This window comes from Penicillium vulpinum (assembly GCF_028829585.1).
Source record: "Penicillium vulpinum strain IBT 29486 chromosome Unknown utg000003l_segment0_segment0, whole genome shotgun sequence".
Lineage (NCBI taxonomy): Eukaryota > Fungi > Ascomycota > Eurotiomycetes > Eurotiales > Aspergillaceae > Penicillium > Penicillium vulpinum.
The window spans coordinates 5,625,719-5,643,218 of NW_026643243.1; the positions used below are offsets into that span (position 1 = coordinate 5,625,719).

Consider the following 17,500-nt stretch of genomic DNA (forward strand, 5'->3'; position numbering starts at 1 on the left):
GGCATACTTACGTTTACTGGCGTTGGTATAATCAGCTGAGCCTGCATTTTTGGAGCAAGTTTCCCACTGACTTTCTTACATCTGGCATGGCAATCTCTCTCCATATACAATGGCATCGAAGAGCACAATTCAGTTCACGCCACGCTACTAGCATTTGAAACTGGGCTACAGGCCGAGTGTTTAGTTTACACTGACGAAACTTGCTTTGGTATCCAATGGTGCCGCTGTACACCCCTGATTCAGACTGCAACACGACCAAGGCAGATTGCTGGTCGGCAAATGCTTCTTATCGGTTGGTTGACTTGAAATCCACTCATCTCTTTCGGTGACGGGGAGTTGAAAGAACTCAAAGATGGATATCTCACAACGTTCGTGGTATCGCAGAAATACAATATTTCAAGGCAAATATTTTTTGACTGAGCAACCAAGGCCCATTGGATATATAGTGGCTGCTGACTATGTAATTTTCGAATTTTCTCGAAAGACTTGAGTCAATCCTGTCCTTGTACAAGTGTATACTTCAATGTGAACCTGAGGTCCTGGCATGTATCTAGATACTAGATCTCGGGAGACACTCACAATTCAATATTGGAAATAAAGTCTGTTGAGAGCACGTCTAGTTGACCGAATACGCTTTAGCTACAGAAAAATGTCATCGATATTGTTTTGCTCTTCTCATGAACGTTCATGTATATTCAGGCCTGATTCATAAGGCACAAAATGTGCTCAATAACCCACACGTGATCTCGGGGAAATATGCCCAACTAGCCAAGATATTCCGGCCGCTAAAAATTATCTACAGAAAAAAAAAAGCGGCAGCGCAACAGTCGCAAGGAAAGCTTCGGCACCACGCTATAATCCCCTATTTGTGTTTAAGAGATGACTGTCTAAAGGCTGATTTTACAGCCTGAGCTGAATTATTTCTGAATTGATCTTCAGCAACCCCGTTTCTGATTTGCACACCGTTCAAAACCTTCCGAAACGAGCTCTCTGGCTTCGAAGCCTACATCTTCAATCATGGATATCCACCGTTGCCGTTTCGTTTCCTATAACCCACAGGCGATAAATGCACTTGCATTCTCTCATCCCCCGTCAGCAGATCTAGCTGGACGTGGCGTACCCACCCTCCGACTCGCGATCGGTCGTGCGAACGGTGATATTGAAATATGGAACCCAATGCGCGGCGCCTGGTTCCAGGAGACCGTGCTGCGCGGAGGCAAGGATAGAAGCATTGAAGGACTTGCATGGACGCTGGATCCCCAAGAGGATGGGCCCGATGGCTCCAAATTACCGGGAAAGCTGCGTCTGTTTAGCATTGGATACTCCACGGCCGTCACAGAATGGGATCTTGAGAATGGCCGCCCGCTGCGCCACTCTAGCGGAAACTATGGAGAGATTTGGTGTCTTGCTGCGCAGCCTCGCTGGCAGGCAAGCAAGGGCAAAGATGGAAAGGCCCTTCCTCCTGCCGAGGGCGAGTTCACAGGTCAGCACCTCGCCGCAGGATGTGCGGATGGCTCAATTGTCATCTTGTCTACTGCCGATAACGATCTCAAATTCTTGCGCCTGATGCGTCCCTCAACGAAAAGAGCGCGCGTCCTGAGCGTTACCTTCCAGAACCGCAATACTATCGTCGCGGGTTATGCTGATAGTTCTATCCGTCTCTTTGATATTCGCACTGGCCAGCTGCTGCGCACAATCTCTTTGGGCAAAGGTCCCACCGGTGGCCCGAAAGAATTGTTGGTTTGGTCAGTGAAGTGTCTGCCTGATGGCACGATCGTTTCTGGTGACTCGGCTGGTGAAATTCGGTTCTGGGATGCAAAGAACTATGCTCTCTTCCAACGGATACAGGGCCATCTTGCCGATACTCTTGATGTTGCAGTGAGTGCCAACGGAGACACTGTTATCAGTGGCGGTGCCGACCAGAGGACGGTCGTCTACCGCAAGAAGGAGGGCGAGAAGGGCGACAAGAAGGGTCGCTGGGCTGAGGTCATGCATCGTCGCTACCACACCCACGATGTCAAGACATTTGCCGTCTATGAGACAAAGGATATCAGTATCGCTGTGTCCGGAGGTATGTTCACCTTGGTTTACTCTGAGTTTGAGGTGTTCTAGCAATGCTAACTTGTTTCGTTCAAAGGTCCTGATGCAACACCGGTCGTTCTTCCTCTGCGTGAATTCGGAAAGGAACACCACCGCAAACTTTCCAGTCTCCCGCAGATTCCCCAGCTCACCTCCGCGCCGTCGTGTCGTTTAGTTATGAGTTTCTGGGACAGAGAAGTGAGCTTGTGGCGTGTGTCTCGAGGCCCTGCATCTTTGCATGAGAACATTGATGGCCAACGGCATAGACTCGTTGGAAAGGTCCTGATCCAGGGCGAGGAAAACATCTCATCGGCTATGCTGTCCTCGGATGGCAAGACGCTTGCCGTTGCAACCATTGCCGGTGTCAAACTGTTTTCTCTCCGCCGGAGAAAGGGCGACGAGAAGGGCGCTCTACGCATCCAGAAGATCGAAGTACCCAAGGTGCTTTCCGACGAAGGTGCTCGCCTTGTGACCATTTCCCCCGATGGTCGATGGCTTTCAGTTGTTCGCCCCAACAGCGACATTTACATGGCAAGAATCCAGCAAACCTTTGTATCTAATGAGAAGCCCCATGTGATGCCACAGTTTGCGAAGCTCAAGAGAGCCACACGTCATGTACGACACGAAAAGGCATCCCACGGAACATTGGGTGACTACGAGAGAACGATACGGTCTGTGGTGTTTTCAGATGACAGCAAAGTTTTGGCGAGTGGTGATATCTCTGGCTGTGTCGACACCTGGGTGTTGGACACGGCGGCAGGACCCGCGAACGGTGCTGTCAAACGTAACGGAGCCGAGGATTCTGACGATGATTCATCTGATGATGAGGACGAGGATGTCGTAATTGAGGGCGAGCGCTGGACTACCGCTGCCACCGAATCACCAATCCCTCGTATGAAGTCTGGCATCACTTTGTTGTCCTTCCGTCCCAAGTCCGCCCCCACACAAAAGCTTTTGGCCAATGCCACGCATCAGTCTGGCGAAGCTCGGCTGATGGTCCTCACAAGTGAGCACCAGCTCATCGAATTCGATGCTCGGGATGGTAAATTGTCCGACTGGTCAAGACGTAACCCCAAGGCATACCTCCCTGCAGAGTTCCGAGGCGTTAAGGACCGAGCTATGGGCTGCGTCTGGGATATCTCCGAGGGCCGCGAGCGCCTCTGGCTCTACGGAGCATCGTGGCTGTGGATGTTTGATCTGCTCCAAGACTTCCCCTCTGCCGAGGAGGTTAAGGCTGGGACTGAAGAGGGCAAGACCGCGGGTCAGCTTGCCAAGGCATCGAAGCGCAAGCGCGAAGCCCTCGACGACGACGAAGAGGAGCGGAGGAAGCACAACACCGGTGCCGGTGATCGAATCCCCCACTCACAGATGGATATTCACTTTGGTACCAAGGTCCGCAAGATCGTCGGCAGCGATGAATCGCAGGGAGAATGGATTCTTCTGGACAAGGAGCGTCCCCGTGTCCCAGGCGAGGACGATGAGGCCTACGAGTACGATGAAACCTTTGCAGCCACTAATGAGACAACCCTCGCCCGTCTACGACGTGGAGATGGAACTACTATCGAAACTGAAACCCCACAGAAGGGATCACGGAAGCAGCAATCACTCCCTAGTGCCAATGGCGCTGGCGAGACCCCGAAGAATCAGCTAGTGGAGACTAATGGCGCATCAGCCCAGCCTACACGTCGGTGGTGGCACACCTATAAATACCGTGATATCCTCGGCATCGTCCCTCTCAATACCCTGTCGGATGACGGTTCCGACGACCAGAGCCCAAGTGGGATTCTGGAAGTCGCAGTGGTGGAGCGACCTATGTGGGATGTTGAACTGCCTGGTCGCTACGTGAAGGACTACGAGTGAAGCAGAGAGATGTGCAAGGGCTTTCTGTAAAAAATTAGAATGCTGCTGATTCAGACATGTAATTTGGTCATTTGAGCATACTTGGAGGAGCGCATGTTACCGGCGCGTTATGTACAGGGATTCTGAATTGATGATTATCCTCCCCAAAAATAAATTCCCTATACATAACTAATGAACGTTCAGTATATGCTCTGTAGTGTCAAACATCTTGAAGTACAAAGTCGGGACAAAGGAAGAAGCTCGGGATTTCCAAGGTTGCGATGACGATCCAGAACCACCTAGTGCGGGGCCTTAGGCTTAAGCCTCCGAATTCAGGCTCGGGCTCAGCTCACTTGACATTTGAAACCTCGTACACCCTCAGCCAGCTAGTCTTTCTGAAAAAGCCTTTGACCCACTGCTTTACTTGTCTCTGTGAATCCCGAATCTCTTTCCGATCCGCTTATCGGCTTATCGTCTGCACGTCAGCTCCAGGGCTGTGAAGTCCGACACATCTTCTTCCTTCCATAGACCCTCTGCGAGGGCCATACTTTGTCATAAATCAAGAGATCCTATATTTGCCAGAGTATAAAGTCTCAAAAAAGAGAATCCATCAAGGGGGCCAACAGCAGAACTACAGCATAGGTCCTCCCAAATCGAAGCCAGGGCGGGGCCAACTGCTGCATCTCGAAACAAGCAGGCAAACACACTGCCCCTTTTCAATAAACAGACCGCATATCCCCCTCTAGATTCAAGTATCAGCTCTCGGCTGCTTCGAACTCACCTCCCAGGACATCGACTGCCATCTCAGATTCCCACAGAAACCTGTCCTACGCTTGTCCGGCAATAACCGCATAAACACAGCCACCATGGGCCTCTCATACAACGTCTATTTGACTGCCAACAAGATCTTTGGGTGTAAGGGATGCAAGACTCATTTGGCAGATTTTAATGATATCATGAGTCGGGTATGAGAATTCCTCAAATCCTATTCTTCCTACACACACTTCCTACAATGAATACCTGTCCCTAACATATGACTTTTGACTCCCTAGAACTTCCGAGGCCAGCACGGGAAAGCATATCTCTTCAATAAAGTGGTCAACGTCACGCAAGGCGAAGCTGTAGAGCGCAGCATGACGACAGGTCGACATATCGTGCGCGACATCGCCTGCAGACAGTGCAAGGAAACGGTAGGATGGAAATACGACAAAGCATACGAGAGCAGTGAGAAATATAAGGAGGGAAAGTTCATCCTCGAGGAGGAGCTATTCTGTGTCGTTTGTTAGTGGGAGGGATACTTCCTTCCGCCCATTCGATGGCTCTCATGTGTATGAATCTTGATCCTCGATTTATACACCTGATGGGCCGGCTCTTGGTTTTATGATAAGAACGGAATTGCATTCTTTGAGCATTCTTGTGTTTTTTTGGTTTTTCAAGATTGAAACTTGTGGGTTTCTTTACGTTCTCTTTCTCAGCTTTGGCGTTTGCGAAAGGCGTTTGCGAAAGGCGTTGCAAGGAGTATCTGATTTTCTTTGTTCGGTTTCTTTCAGATGGAACTAGGACTAGCCACACATTTTCAAAGCAGGACTTGAGTTTATGTCAGGCTTTCTGGCGATGCATCCTTGGAATACAGTTTTTGATGACTTATCTCTCTTCGACGTAACATCAGAGATCTATAGGAGTTGACGGTCTGCTCGGAGTAGCACCTCAAATTCTCTTAGAGATATTCTGTCTCTATCCACAAAATACACACATCTATAGAACTAAGCCTTCGAGAAGGGGGTCAACTCCATCTGTATCCTATTTTCGGCGTCACTTTCAGTGGAGACCACTGTGGGCATAGTGTACCAGCCCCACCAGATGATTCGCACAGAATCCCGAGATTAGAGAAATTAGTCAATAGGCGGTTCATTCTAACCCATCCGGATCTGTCTGCAATTTGATCGTTCGACATCGAAGAAATTTAAGGAATATCCACTATCACTGCAGCATAGACCGACTCTGAATTCCCCCACCAAACCCTCAAAGTACGTAAATTTCTGCTATCATATGTCAATTGCCAGATTTTTTTTATAAGAGTTGAAAATTGAGCATCGTCAGAATGACTTCCGCTTCCTCAGATTCTGGTATGATGCAGGCGGTCGTGTTTCACGGCCCCTACAAGGTTGCCGTTGAGCAGATGCCTATTCCTAAAGTGCAGAACCCGGAGGATATTGTAGTCAAGGTGGGATATACTGCTCTTTGTGGAAGGTGGGGTTAATCTATATACCTGTCTTACGAAAAGGCCTTCAATGCTAATTTTCATGATATTCTACAGTGATTTGCACTTGTTCCGTGGCGTGGAGCCTGCAGGAACAGGAGGGTTCATCATGGGCCATGAGTTCGTGGGCGAGGTCGTTGAGATGGGCAGCGCCGTCAAGACTCTCCAGAAGGGTGACCGGGTGGTCACTGCATTTACTACTTCCTGGTAAGTTTCATGCTTAATAGATACTTGTTTTGCAGCGTTGTACGAACATTGCGTTGATCTCACGATAGTGGCGAATGCTTCTACTGTAAGCAAGGGTGGTCTTCTCGCTGTGATAAGAATGTTCTTTTTGGGTGTGACAGCTTGAACGGTGGACAGGCTGAATATGTGTGTTTCTAAACATATTATGCTTTTGCTCTATATGCTGATATTAAGACTGAACAGGCTCGAATCCCGAATGCAGACGGTTCCGTCATGAAGGCCCCCGAGGGCGTTGACGAGAAGTATCTGGTGCTCATGGGAGATATCTTCCCCACAGGCTGGTTTGCAGCCAACAATGCATTCAAGAACTCGACCCCCGAGCAAATTGCTGAGCAGACAGTAGTTCTGATTGGATGTGGACCTGTTGGTCTCTGTGCGCTCATCAATGCTCTGGAGTACAAGCCCAAGCATATCTTGGCAGTCGACTCAGTCCCATCGAGACTGGAGCTTGCCAAGTCGCTCGGTGCTGAGCCGTGGAACTTCCAGCTAGACCGGGCTGGTCTAGACAAGCGTGTTCAGGAGCTTACAAATGGACGTGGTGCCGATGCTGTCATTGAAGTCGTCGGGTTGAGTCCTGCCTTGCGCACTGGCTACGAACTGCTGCGCCCTTGGGGAACTATTAGCAGTGTTGGTGTCCACAATGGAGAGGTAAGTATATTTGGCTTTGGATTTAATATTGGTGCTAACGAGGTACTCAGATTCCCTGGGACGGCAATGACGCGTATTCTAAGAACCTCACCGTCCAGATGGGGCGATGCCCTGTTCGGTCCGTTGCTCCTCAGGCTCTAGAAGTGCTCAAGAAGAACCAACATAAACTTAGGTGAGTGGGATGATGACTGGTCTAGTGGTGCCAAGTGCTAACACAATTAATAGCTTCATGGCCGATAAGATTATGCCGCTCTCGCAGGCGGTGGAGGGCTATGAGCTCTTCAATGCGATGAAGGTACAGAAGGTGATATTCCAGGCTGATAAGTAGAGAATATATATAACCAAGAGATAATATTAAATAGAAAACCCAATAGCAGTGAGTTGGATTTTTTGTTTTAAAAAAAATTATATTAAAAAAGAAGAACAAGAATGAGGCCAAAAAAAAGAGAGAGAGGCAGATTTTCATACTCGGGTCTCCGCTTAAAGCAAAACACTCAACGACTTCAACTTCACTCTTTCACCTTTCACATCTCCATCTCTTCACCTTCTTTCTTCCTCCTCTCCTCTTCTCCCCTTCTCCCCCTTTCTCTCATCGGCTGCTTTCCATAATCATCTTTCTTCCCCCTCTCTTGATCCGAAATTCTGCCGCTTTCCCCTCCCATCGATTTCTCCACTTCCTATCTCCCTCTTCTGTGAGTCCACACTTCTTTCTAGCAGTTTGATCGTATTTCATGGGGTTTACAACCTAAGGATTTGCGCATCGAGTGTCCCATGCACACTTTCTTTTACCTTTATTACAAAAACTGACCTTGCCACTATCTGAACGTGAAGTCTCTACCGTCCGCATCTCGCGACCGTACGATCTTCAAGAAACCTATCCCACCACTCCCTTGACCTTTTCAAATCGCTTCTCCCACCTTCATCGATTTCCGACAAAAATGGATTCTACTGAGATTCACCAAGCCGCCGTCGTGGACGAGCCCATGACCGACAACTTCAACGAGAACCACGCCGACCAGGGTGACGTCGAGGCTCCCCTTAAGACCGAGGAGGAGTACGCTATCGCTGAGCTGACTCTGCGTGCTATTGTGTCTTCCAAGGAGGCTGGTGTCATCATCGGCAAGGCTGGCAAGAACGTCGCCGACCTCCGCGATGAGACTGGTGTCAAGGCCGGTGTCAGCAAGGTAGTTCCTGGTGTCCATGACCGTGTCCTGACTGTTACTGGTCAACTGCGCTCGCTTGCTCGGGCCTATGCGATCGTGGCAAAGGGTCTTTTGGAGGGTGCCCCGCAGATGGGCATGGGTGGCATTGTCTCGAACAACGGGACCCACCGTAAGTGATATCTTTTTTTTTAATTGCCCTCGATATTTGATTTGGAGCTTGTTCTTCTGTATGGGGAGTTTAAGAAACCCATACAGAGAGGCCGAAAATTCTCATTCCGATTCGAGCTTGTTCTAACTTTCTCTAGCCATTCGCCTTCTGATCTCCCACAACCAGATGGGTACCATCATTGGACGACAGGGCCTGAAGATTAAGCACATTCAGGATGAATCGGGTGTTCGCATGGTTGCGCAGAAGGAGATGCTCCCCCAATCCACAGAGCGCATTGTTGAGGTCCAGGGTACCCCCGAGGGCATCGAGAAGGCTATCTGGGAAATCGGCAAGTGTCTGCTTGACGACTGGCAGCGTGGAACTGGCACCGTTTTCTACAACCCCGCCGTGCGCGCTTCTCTCAGCGGCTCACAGCCGCTCAACAACAACCCCCCAGCTGGAAATGGCTACCAGAACAACACCAACAGCCGTCAGTACAACCGCACCGGCAACGGCGCCGACTTCAGCGATGGTAGCTACAACCGCCGATCCAACTCCGATGCTGGAAACCGCGGCTACCCCCTAGTTACGGAAGATGGCGAGGAGATCCAGACCCAGAACATCAGCATCCCTGCGGACATGGTTGGATGCATCATTGGCCGGGGCGGAACCAAGATCACGGAGATCCGCCGAAGCTCTGGTGCTCGGATTTCGATCGCCAAGGCTCCTCATGACGAGACCGGCGAGCGCATGTTCACCATCATGGGAAGTGCTCAGGCTAATGAAAAGGCCCTGTACCTTCTCTACGAGAACCTGGAGGCCGAGAAGACTCGCCGCAGCCAGCTTCCCCAGGAGTAAATTCCCCGGGATGATCCCTGGTATGTGTGTGCGGATGAGACGGTCCTAGCAGGGCTCCTTTGTGTTCTCTGACCTTACGACTTCTTTGGAGACTTGTCGGTCACGATCAGCGGCGGTCATGTGCTAGCGCTTCTTTTATTTCTTTTTTATTCCTCTATTTCGTTTGCTTTAGGTCTTATTTTGTCTCTTGATCTTCTTCCTCGGCTCTCTTCTGAGGTTCTAGCCTCGCCACACGTTTTATTCACAAAAAGGCAAAAGTTCTCTGCGATGGATGGCGGGTACACATGCGTATTAGATACCAAGTTTGTGTGGTCTTCACTGACCATTGTGCGTTGAATTGAATCGCAACCTGAATGTCTCTCAGTCCTAACCCTCAATTTTGTCAACCACAACACAGCCTCACCTCCATTCTCTCTCTCTTGCTTACCCACATCCAGCTGAACTGTCACCGCGATGTCCCTAATCCGTTCTTACCCCGATTCCTGAACCACAGACCTCTCCGCCACCATCCCAGTCTCTACCTTCTCCTTGTCCTTTCCATCGTTCCACCTTGTACGCCGTCAGTCCATAGCTGGCGGCGTATATTGATCCTTGTCTTTCCTCCACTCTTATCACCTCAACTTATGTACCCTGTTCTCGTTCCCTTCCTATCCCTGATTTACTGCAATGCTACCACCTTTTACCCTACCCTCTCCTTATTGCGGTGTATCTTGATCCTTGAAAACGAAACCTCGAAATAATAAAAAAACGCTTCTCGTCTCCTAATAACCCCCTTTCATGTATCTCTCTGCGTACTATCTTGGCTGTTGTTCTAAAATATGAATATTTGGTGTTAAATGTCAATGGGACATTAACATTATCTGAATCTCATGAATTATTCCAGAAACAAGGTGGGTAATTATATATATCTAGATGAATTCTTCAGTTTAACCATCGGAACATATTTACACATGGTCTGTCCAACTAGTTTGTAGTTGGATAGTATGATGTCAGAGCAGTTTTTCCTACACCACAGTCTATAAATTAATGGACAAGGATACTACGTAGGTATCATTCTGTAAGACCAAGGGAGGGCTCATTATATGCCTATATAGATTGTACACATTACTACAAAGCAATAAAAATAACAAGCTCTTGAATCTCATTTCATTCCATTCAATCGTTATGTAAATGCTCGTCTGTGGCTTACGGACAAAAGAGACAAAGAAAAAAAAAAACAACCTACGGGCAACAGACCTAGATATAAACACGTACCCGCAAGTGCGAAATGCGACAAAAGAATAAACAGGAAAAAAGGAAACAAGGAAAGGTAAATGACATGAAACTCCCAGGGCGGGCACACAAATGAAACAACACCGCCCTGTAGAGTATTATGGACAATCGACGCCGCTAATGGTAGATTTTGTACATGAATTTGACAAATCACCAGTAGACATTAATATGTCAACTGTGGTGAGATGTATGCCTTGCTGTCGGATATTCAATATTCACCACAGACAAAGATCAGGGAAGTGTGGACATAGAATAGAAACGGGGTAATGTGCTGGCAGCGCGATGGACATGATTCCTTCTGGAATCAAATAACAGAGGAGATTCGTTAGAATGCATAGCGCAATGCTGTGCGGACAGGGTTTTTTTTAAAAAAAAAAACTTCAAACTGCCGTGACCAGTGAGACATGCATATAACAAGCAAAGTCCTTTCGAAAGATGGGAACGAGAACGCCGGATGTCGAAGCAGATGTCCGAAAGAAACAGGATCAGATGCGGGGTCGCTGCGTAAAAAGTTCAAAGTGACGTAACCGGATATGTTGACGGTTGGCATGGTAGCAGACATGAATAGTTGTGGCCGTTAATCGATGCTGTCGTCGAGGTTTATATTGTTGGGGGTAGCTGGGACACGGTTTCGAAGGCCGAATCTCTGTACTCCCAGGCTGTTCGTTCGCAGTCGTGGGGTTTGGATTGGCGTGTAGCTGGTTGCCATTTTTCTTGATGGGGTCGAGATCCTGGTCTGGGCCTGTTCTATTTGGTGGGGCGATCGCAGACTTTCTTCGACGGGAGATCCCTGTAGGTTGTTGGAAGAGAAGCTGGGCGTTAGGCCATAGCGGCGAGACCCGGCCTGGATATTGGAGCGGGATGTCGCAGGGGTGTATGTAGCAGGGTTGATGTAGCTTCGACGAAATGAGAGACTTGATGAGAGAGTCGGTGTTCGAGGCTGTGAGGATTGCACTTGTGGCTGGGGCACTTGTGATGATTGGTATTGCGGGGAGCGGGGTAGGTATCCGAGGCCGTTCTGGTCCTGCTGCACACCGGAAATGGAACGTGACACAGTGTGACCTTGGGAGAAGCGTTGGCGAGGGGGTATGGCTTGTGTAGGAAGCGGTGTGTCAATGTCTGTATTGGCTCTGGAGACTGAACGACTAAGTGGGCTTTCAGTCTCCCCGGTTTCCTCGCCAATGGTCTGCCTGCGGCTGCGGAGAGAACTTGACATGCGATTGAGACGAGTGGTTGGGTTGGACATGCCGGGAGATGGGGTTGGACTCTGCTTCATATCTGTCGTGTTTCCGGAGCTGGCATTGGCCATGGATGCTCGACGTGCTTCCAGGCGACTGGGGATGCGATTCGTGCTATGGCGCCGCTCAATTCCTTCGGGCTCGTGGTTCCCATTTCGCTGATACGTGGGTATGGACATACGAGCATCGAACCCCGTGCCGTTCGATAATTGGGGTTGCTGCAGAACTGTCTCGCGACTGGACGACGGTCGGACATTCTTTAGCTGCTCGTCCGTCAGGGCTAGACAAAGCTCGGTCAGGCTACGGCATACACTGTCTGCTTTGCGACGTGCATGTCGTTCTGGCGAGGTGTATCCTCCTCCATTCACAACAGAGGCGGTGCCCGACGGAGCGGTATTGACGCCCAACGCAGTGGAAAGGTTCAAAGCATCGGTTATCGTTGCTTCGAGGGAGGCGTACACGTCACCGTTTAAGACAAGTTTTGCCTTGGCCAATGCGGATTGCAGAATCGGGTGCACCGGATTATGTTCAGTATCTGCAGTTGAGATGCTGGTTCTGCGGCGTTGCTTAGGCGAGGAAGATAAGGCGGTAATGGCAGTGTTTGCAGTCCGCGGTCTCTCATTGGTAGGCGTGTACATCGCCGCCGAAGATGACGAAGGTAGCTTCCCTGTCAGTTCCAGTTTTTTGATCCGATCCTTGAGATCATCCAGTTCATCCCAAACAGTGGATGGGGCCGTGGTGGACAATTCCGACTCGGTTCCATCAGCGCGCGATCGTGCTGTATCGGCTCGCGGCCGCCCAGTCACTTCAGACCCAGAAGGTTGCCGACTGCTTCGGATTGTAGAGAGCCCCGAAAGGCGATTGGTGCGCGGATCATTTAGAGACGCTCGACGCTCCTTCTCCTCCGCAGCAGTCGGTGTGCGCGGTGAAGCGTCGGGGCTTGTGCGGCTGAAGCGGCTTCGTGGAACGCCGACAACGGATCGCGCACCAGATCCCAGGGTACTGTAGCGGAAGCGACCGGAGTCGTCTAGCGGGTGAACGGATGACGCTGGAGTGTGCATGGCGCTGTAGGGAGCGGTGGGGGATTCATTTTGGAGATGCAAGGGGTTGTCAATATTGCTGTATCGCTGATCGGGTGAGGGGGTTTGTTCAGTCGTTGGCGACCGTAGAATCTGGCTAGAATAACCAATTCGTGACTAGTGCATATCTTCTCGTTAGTTGTTGGGAAGTCGCAAGAAGGGGGTGGGGGAGGGTTTCGGTGGACGTCATGGTAAATGCCAGAGCGACCAGAAACGCGGAATGCGAAATGCGATCGGCTCCAGCCCTGTGTTGTTTTTTAACTTACCCGTCTGAAATCTGAGCGACCTACCGAGTCGCGTCGGCCAGAATCGGTTCTCGCAATATTTAGGAAGACATCCTCGTTCTTTGGGCGGCCCTCGTCCATCGAGGACTTGTCCTCGACCCCCCGATGAGTCCCGTTTAGACTGTTGTTTAGAGATCCGTTGAGAGAGCGTGCATTTTCATTTAAGGTTCTGGTTGCTCCAGAATACGCCAGACTTGATGGCATTGTTCTTTTCACATCAGGGCGATCTTGGTACAATTCGTCCTGTCTGGGCCTCTTAGAGGCATAGGGAGATTCAGAAGCTTGGGGGCTGGGTGCTCTGAAGCTTAGGACGGATCGCCGGGCGCGGTGCAATAAGGAGCGCTTGGTGGTTAGATTGGGTGTTTCATCGGTGGGGCCTTCGAAGCGAGTATGCAACGACAAAGAACGCGAGTGAGGGAAATGTCGGAACTGTTGGAAGTGCTCGGGATCGTAGTCATGATGTTGATTGACCTGGTTGGGCTGGAAATGGTCACGGGAACCTGCAGCCATCTGTACTTTGTACTCTGTACAGCGTACGGAGTAGCAGAGTACGGAGTACTTTTGTGAAGTGTAGTGCTGACGATTCTGGGGAAAGCTAAGACTGTATAGTTCCGACGGATTGGAAATATGCACAGTTCATAGGTATGTAGTCAATTGCATGTCAGTAAGGACCTGTGACTTGACATGTCAGAATATTGTGCGGGTATACACTGTGGGAGAAATTTTAATATTGACGAGCTCTTTTTTTTGTGGTTTACTTTTCTTCTTGAAATCTTAGATCCCTTGGAATGGTCTGTGTATAGTATGCTGATACTAGTACATACTATAACTATAGTTACTACTGGTTGCTTATTCTAATACATCCATAGATATATTACTATGAACATGTACACAAAGTAGATATACCTACCTAGGTACATAGAGAGGGAAAATACCGAAGCGAGGAAAAAGAAGAAAAAAAAAAAAAAAAACAAATAAAGCAACCGTGGTTCAGCCTTAATGGCGACCACGGTTCCTTTGAAACAAAAATTTGAATTCTGACTACTCCGTATGGAGTACATACAGGTTATATAGGCACCTCCAGAGGTACAGGGGCTCAGCAAGTATGCCCACCTAGACAGTGCATAAGATCAGTGCTGATGTGGTCACTATCCTTCGTTTTTAGCTGCTCTAAACAAAAAAATAACAAATCATCTGTATTGTTTACACAGTAAACCGGTCCCCAACATTAAGGCCCATTCTAAGTATTACCCTATAGGTAAGGTCTGAAGATTTCTTCTAGGATTGTTAGAGGCAAAGACTAGAAGGCTCGATACCAAGTCATTTCGGGGAAGTGTTCGAATACTAGCTCGACAAGGTCATTAACTCCTAGCGGAAAAGTAATCTTCTGAAGCCGAATAAATTGGCGACTCTCATTCCCCCACCACGTTGGATGACCCAGTAGTGTAAACTGTGCCCCGATTTTTTCTTGATCGCGTTATTGTGTTGGAACAGCCGTACTTTGCGGAGACCGGCCTGGCCGGCGTAAAGCCGTAGATATTCGTGCTCACGAATGTGCGTCACGAAATCAAGATACCCTGCATGAGGGTCATCCCAGGTTGTGAGAATCGAGGCTTGTATCGAGCGAACTTTTTGTAGCCTGAGGTAGAACGAGTTTAAATAATTAGTATATTCATGCTACTATTTTTAATTAAAAATAGGAACATACTCTTGGGGATTAATCGGCTTGCTCTGCAAAGCCAACACCTCTGGTGATATCGCTCGGTATGCTGCTTCCAAAAAGTTGTCGTCTTCCCCAATAGCTTTCACTATCATCTCGTAAGGGACACGATCAAAATCGAGTACAAACTTTTTTTTAGAAAGGATGAAATTCAGAAGTTGTTTCAACTAGGATAACCTAGTGAAACTCTTAGTAGCCATCGAGTGTAGGTGCTATTAAGGTCGTACATACCTCTAGGACTGGTGGTATGTCACAAAAAGAAACCAAGGAGTCTTCATCTACTGGACTCGAGACCTGATCGGAAATTTCCCACAACAGTCTTTGCACCCATAGCTGGTGATGAAATCATCAAGACAACGCCTACACACAGGACTCCATGTGTGATCAGTAGGCTCGAAATTGCAGCAGGGTTGACAGTAGCAACGTCCTTTTTGGCCGCCTCGATTTGGCTGTATATGTCACGATCTACGACTATCACATGCTTTATTACATGTTGATGATCGTTTGCTACTTTCTTGATTTACTATTTCTTTTGTTTGTTCTTCAAAGTGCGAAGCCTAATCGGGAATGAGAGGTTTGTTTGCATGTGAGATCCTCTAGTATAAGAACCCCCAGGATCTCTCTCTCTCTCTCGTCTATCTTTGCTTTTCTGATTTAATGCACTATTTCTTATGATTGACCTGTCTCGTAACACGATATAGCGAGGCTCGCGTGGCTGGCCCTAATGCTGGAATCTCCAATCCATAGTTAGAGAGGAGAGGAGAGAACTGATTGAATGTTTGAATCCAGATGCAGAAGGTGTGAAAAATTCATTGCTTGACACTACTTATTAATCGGATGGTATACGCTATACCATACGTTATAGCTGTTAGCCCTAGATATTGATGTTTCCTTTGCTTTATATCTGTCATGTTTTTTATCTTACTTCCTATTCCATATGTGCAATAGGTACGAGGATTAAGTATGTTTATGTGACTGTGGTCTGAAGGTTTAGGTAACTATAGGTGGTGACTGGACATCCATAGATGGATAAATTCTTACACCCCTACCCATATCACCCTGATTATATAGTATACTACCAATCAAAAACCTATGGATTCATATATATTAGTTACATATCTATGTACATACTATGTACATAGTAATAAGGTGTGTACGGAGTACTTCAGGTGGGTATACCTGCGGTGACCTCTGTGGGGTCAAATGGGGTAGCGTCCACTACTATATAATATCACTACTTTGTAGGTCGAAGATTATCTTGACGACCTTCGTGGGAAATTTTGAAGGCTGCGTTCGAATATAAGCTAATAGATGGGGAGAAAGAGAAAGGTAGTCGAGGGGGGGGAAAAAAAAAAAAAAAAAAAAAAAAAAGAGAAAATGCTCACACCCGGGATCGATCCGGGGATCTTTCGTTAAGTTCTTAAATAGTACGAGACGAACGCCTTACCACTGGGCCATGCGAGCTACTTGCGCACGTCTTTTTTCGAGTATCTGTATATACTTTTTTCGAGTATTTGTATACGACAAGATAACTAACTATTGTGAGTAACTGGGTACATACACGAGGTATTGATTCAGATAACCCCTCAACGGTCGGTCGACCTCGGGACCATTAATCGAGTCTTGACATGGACGTTTCAAACCCAACCACTTTATACGGGTTGTCGTGTACTACCTACCAAGTATGTATATATACCTCCAAGGTTAGTCTAAAAGGCCTACATATGTATATATGCATATAAGAAATCAGAGTTGGGCATCTTGCAGGCCATATGAATCATTCCGATATAGAATCCTATTATAGCTTCATTGCCCAGGATGTCAACATTGGGAGAAGCAGGCTTGGATCACTCGGAGACCCTTCATTGGGCTCTACTACAGTATATATGTGTCAAGCTCAATATATTATTGACTGGCATCGTTCTATTCCGATACACTGCTTTCAATTCTCACCAAAATGAGGACTAAAATGCAAAGTGGGCAGCTTGGGCTAGGAAAAGTACTTTGGGTGCAGGTTGTTTTTGCTAATTTAGCCTTCCCGAGGTCAATTAAGTACAAAGCAAAGAGGTAGTGCGCCACTGCCTCAACCTTGGACTATGACGATGACTAGGGCCATGTGCTTTTTTATAATCAAATATGAGCTATACTTGGATGAGAGATAAGCAAGGTACCAATAAAGGGGTGTTTGGTGATATATATGTCCTAGTGTAGTGTGCCTTCCAAGGTTCTGGCCGATATCCCGAGGTCGCCGGAATCCCACGGTGAACGGATAAGGAACAGTTAGTCTGCCATAAGAACGCCTTGTCTCCTTCCAGGCTAGGTAGATCCATGGATAGTGTGATGTAAGCTGAATCCTTCCTGGGCGAATTTGCTCAGGCGGGCAAATCGGGGTTGCCACTTAGCCATGACAAATCCATTATGTGAGCATAGTTAATTAATACAGAGTAGGGTCAGACGGAAATCTATTTGTGGAATAGTCTGAAGAGCTCTATATTATACGGAGTTGCTGGTGAACAAGAAGTACCATTCGCAAGATCAATATTAAAAGACGAGACCAGGAGTCAACCTGTACTCCGTACGGAGTACGGAGTAGTTTAATTGAAGATGTTGTATGTGGCCAATGGAAAATATCCTGCAAGTCTGAAACACCAGAGTGCCAACTAAAT

General features: G+C 48.1%; 6 protein-coding genes across 6 annotated transcripts; 4 read left to right on the forward strand and 2 right to left on the reverse strand.

The window, feature by feature from the left end:
* Positions 1-1,017: 1,017 nt before the first annotated feature.
* Positions 1,018-3,939, forward strand: ura7 (small subunit rRNA maturation protein UTP4; the record flags this gene model as incomplete). Its single annotated transcript, XM_057254868.1, has 2 exons — positions 1,018-2,071; positions 2,138-3,939. The coding sequence occupies 2 exons, from the start codon at positions 1,018-1,020 to the stop codon at positions 3,937-3,939; spliced, it is 2,856 nt and encodes a 951-aa protein (XP_057108730.1).
* Positions 3,940-4,784: 845 nt separating this feature from the next.
* Positions 4,785-5,204, forward strand: N7479_007175 (putative Yippee zinc-binding protein Moh1; the record flags this gene model as incomplete). The annotated part of the gene is made up of 2 exons (XM_057254869.1): positions 4,785-4,883; positions 4,971-5,204. 2 exons carry the CDS (start codon positions 4,785-4,787, stop codon positions 5,202-5,204), a joined length of 333 nt encoding a protein of 110 aa, XP_057108731.1.
* Positions 5,205-6,019: 815 nt separating this feature from the next.
* N7479_007176 (alcohol dehydrogenase family protein) lies at positions 6,020-7,400 on the forward strand (the record flags this gene model as incomplete). Its single annotated transcript, XM_057254870.1, has 6 exons — positions 6,020-6,168; positions 6,236-6,385; positions 6,454-6,550; positions 6,608-7,072; positions 7,123-7,244; positions 7,298-7,400. The coding sequence occupies 6 exons, from the start codon at positions 6,020-6,022 to the stop codon at positions 7,398-7,400; spliced, it is 1,086 nt and encodes a 361-aa protein (XP_057108732.1).
* Positions 7,401-8,010: 610 nt separating this feature from the next.
* N7479_007177 (KH domain-containing protein) lies at positions 8,011-9,241 on the forward strand (the record flags this gene model as incomplete). Its single annotated transcript, XM_057254871.1, has 2 exons — positions 8,011-8,404; positions 8,541-9,241. The coding sequence occupies 2 exons, from the start codon at positions 8,011-8,013 to the stop codon at positions 9,239-9,241; spliced, it is 1,095 nt and encodes a 364-aa protein (XP_057108733.1).
* A 1,849-nt stretch (positions 9,242-11,090) lies between these two features.
* On the reverse strand, positions 11,091-13,624 carry N7479_007178 (putative LPXTG-motif cell wall anchor domain protein; the record flags this gene model as incomplete). The annotated part of the gene is made up of 2 exons (XM_057254872.1): positions 11,091-12,947; positions 13,097-13,624. The coding sequence occupies 2 exons, from the start codon at positions 13,622-13,624 to the stop codon at positions 11,091-11,093; spliced, it is 2,385 nt and encodes a 794-aa protein (XP_057108734.1).
* An 858-nt stretch (positions 13,625-14,482) lies between these two features.
* N7479_007179 (uncharacterized protein) lies at positions 14,483-14,929 on the reverse strand (the record flags this gene model as incomplete). Its single annotated transcript, XM_057254873.1, has 2 exons — positions 14,483-14,753; positions 14,823-14,929. The coding sequence occupies 2 exons, from the start codon at positions 14,927-14,929 to the stop codon at positions 14,483-14,485; spliced, it is 378 nt and encodes a 125-aa protein (XP_057108735.1).
* Between the last annotated feature and the right edge of the window lie 2,571 nt (positions 14,930-17,500).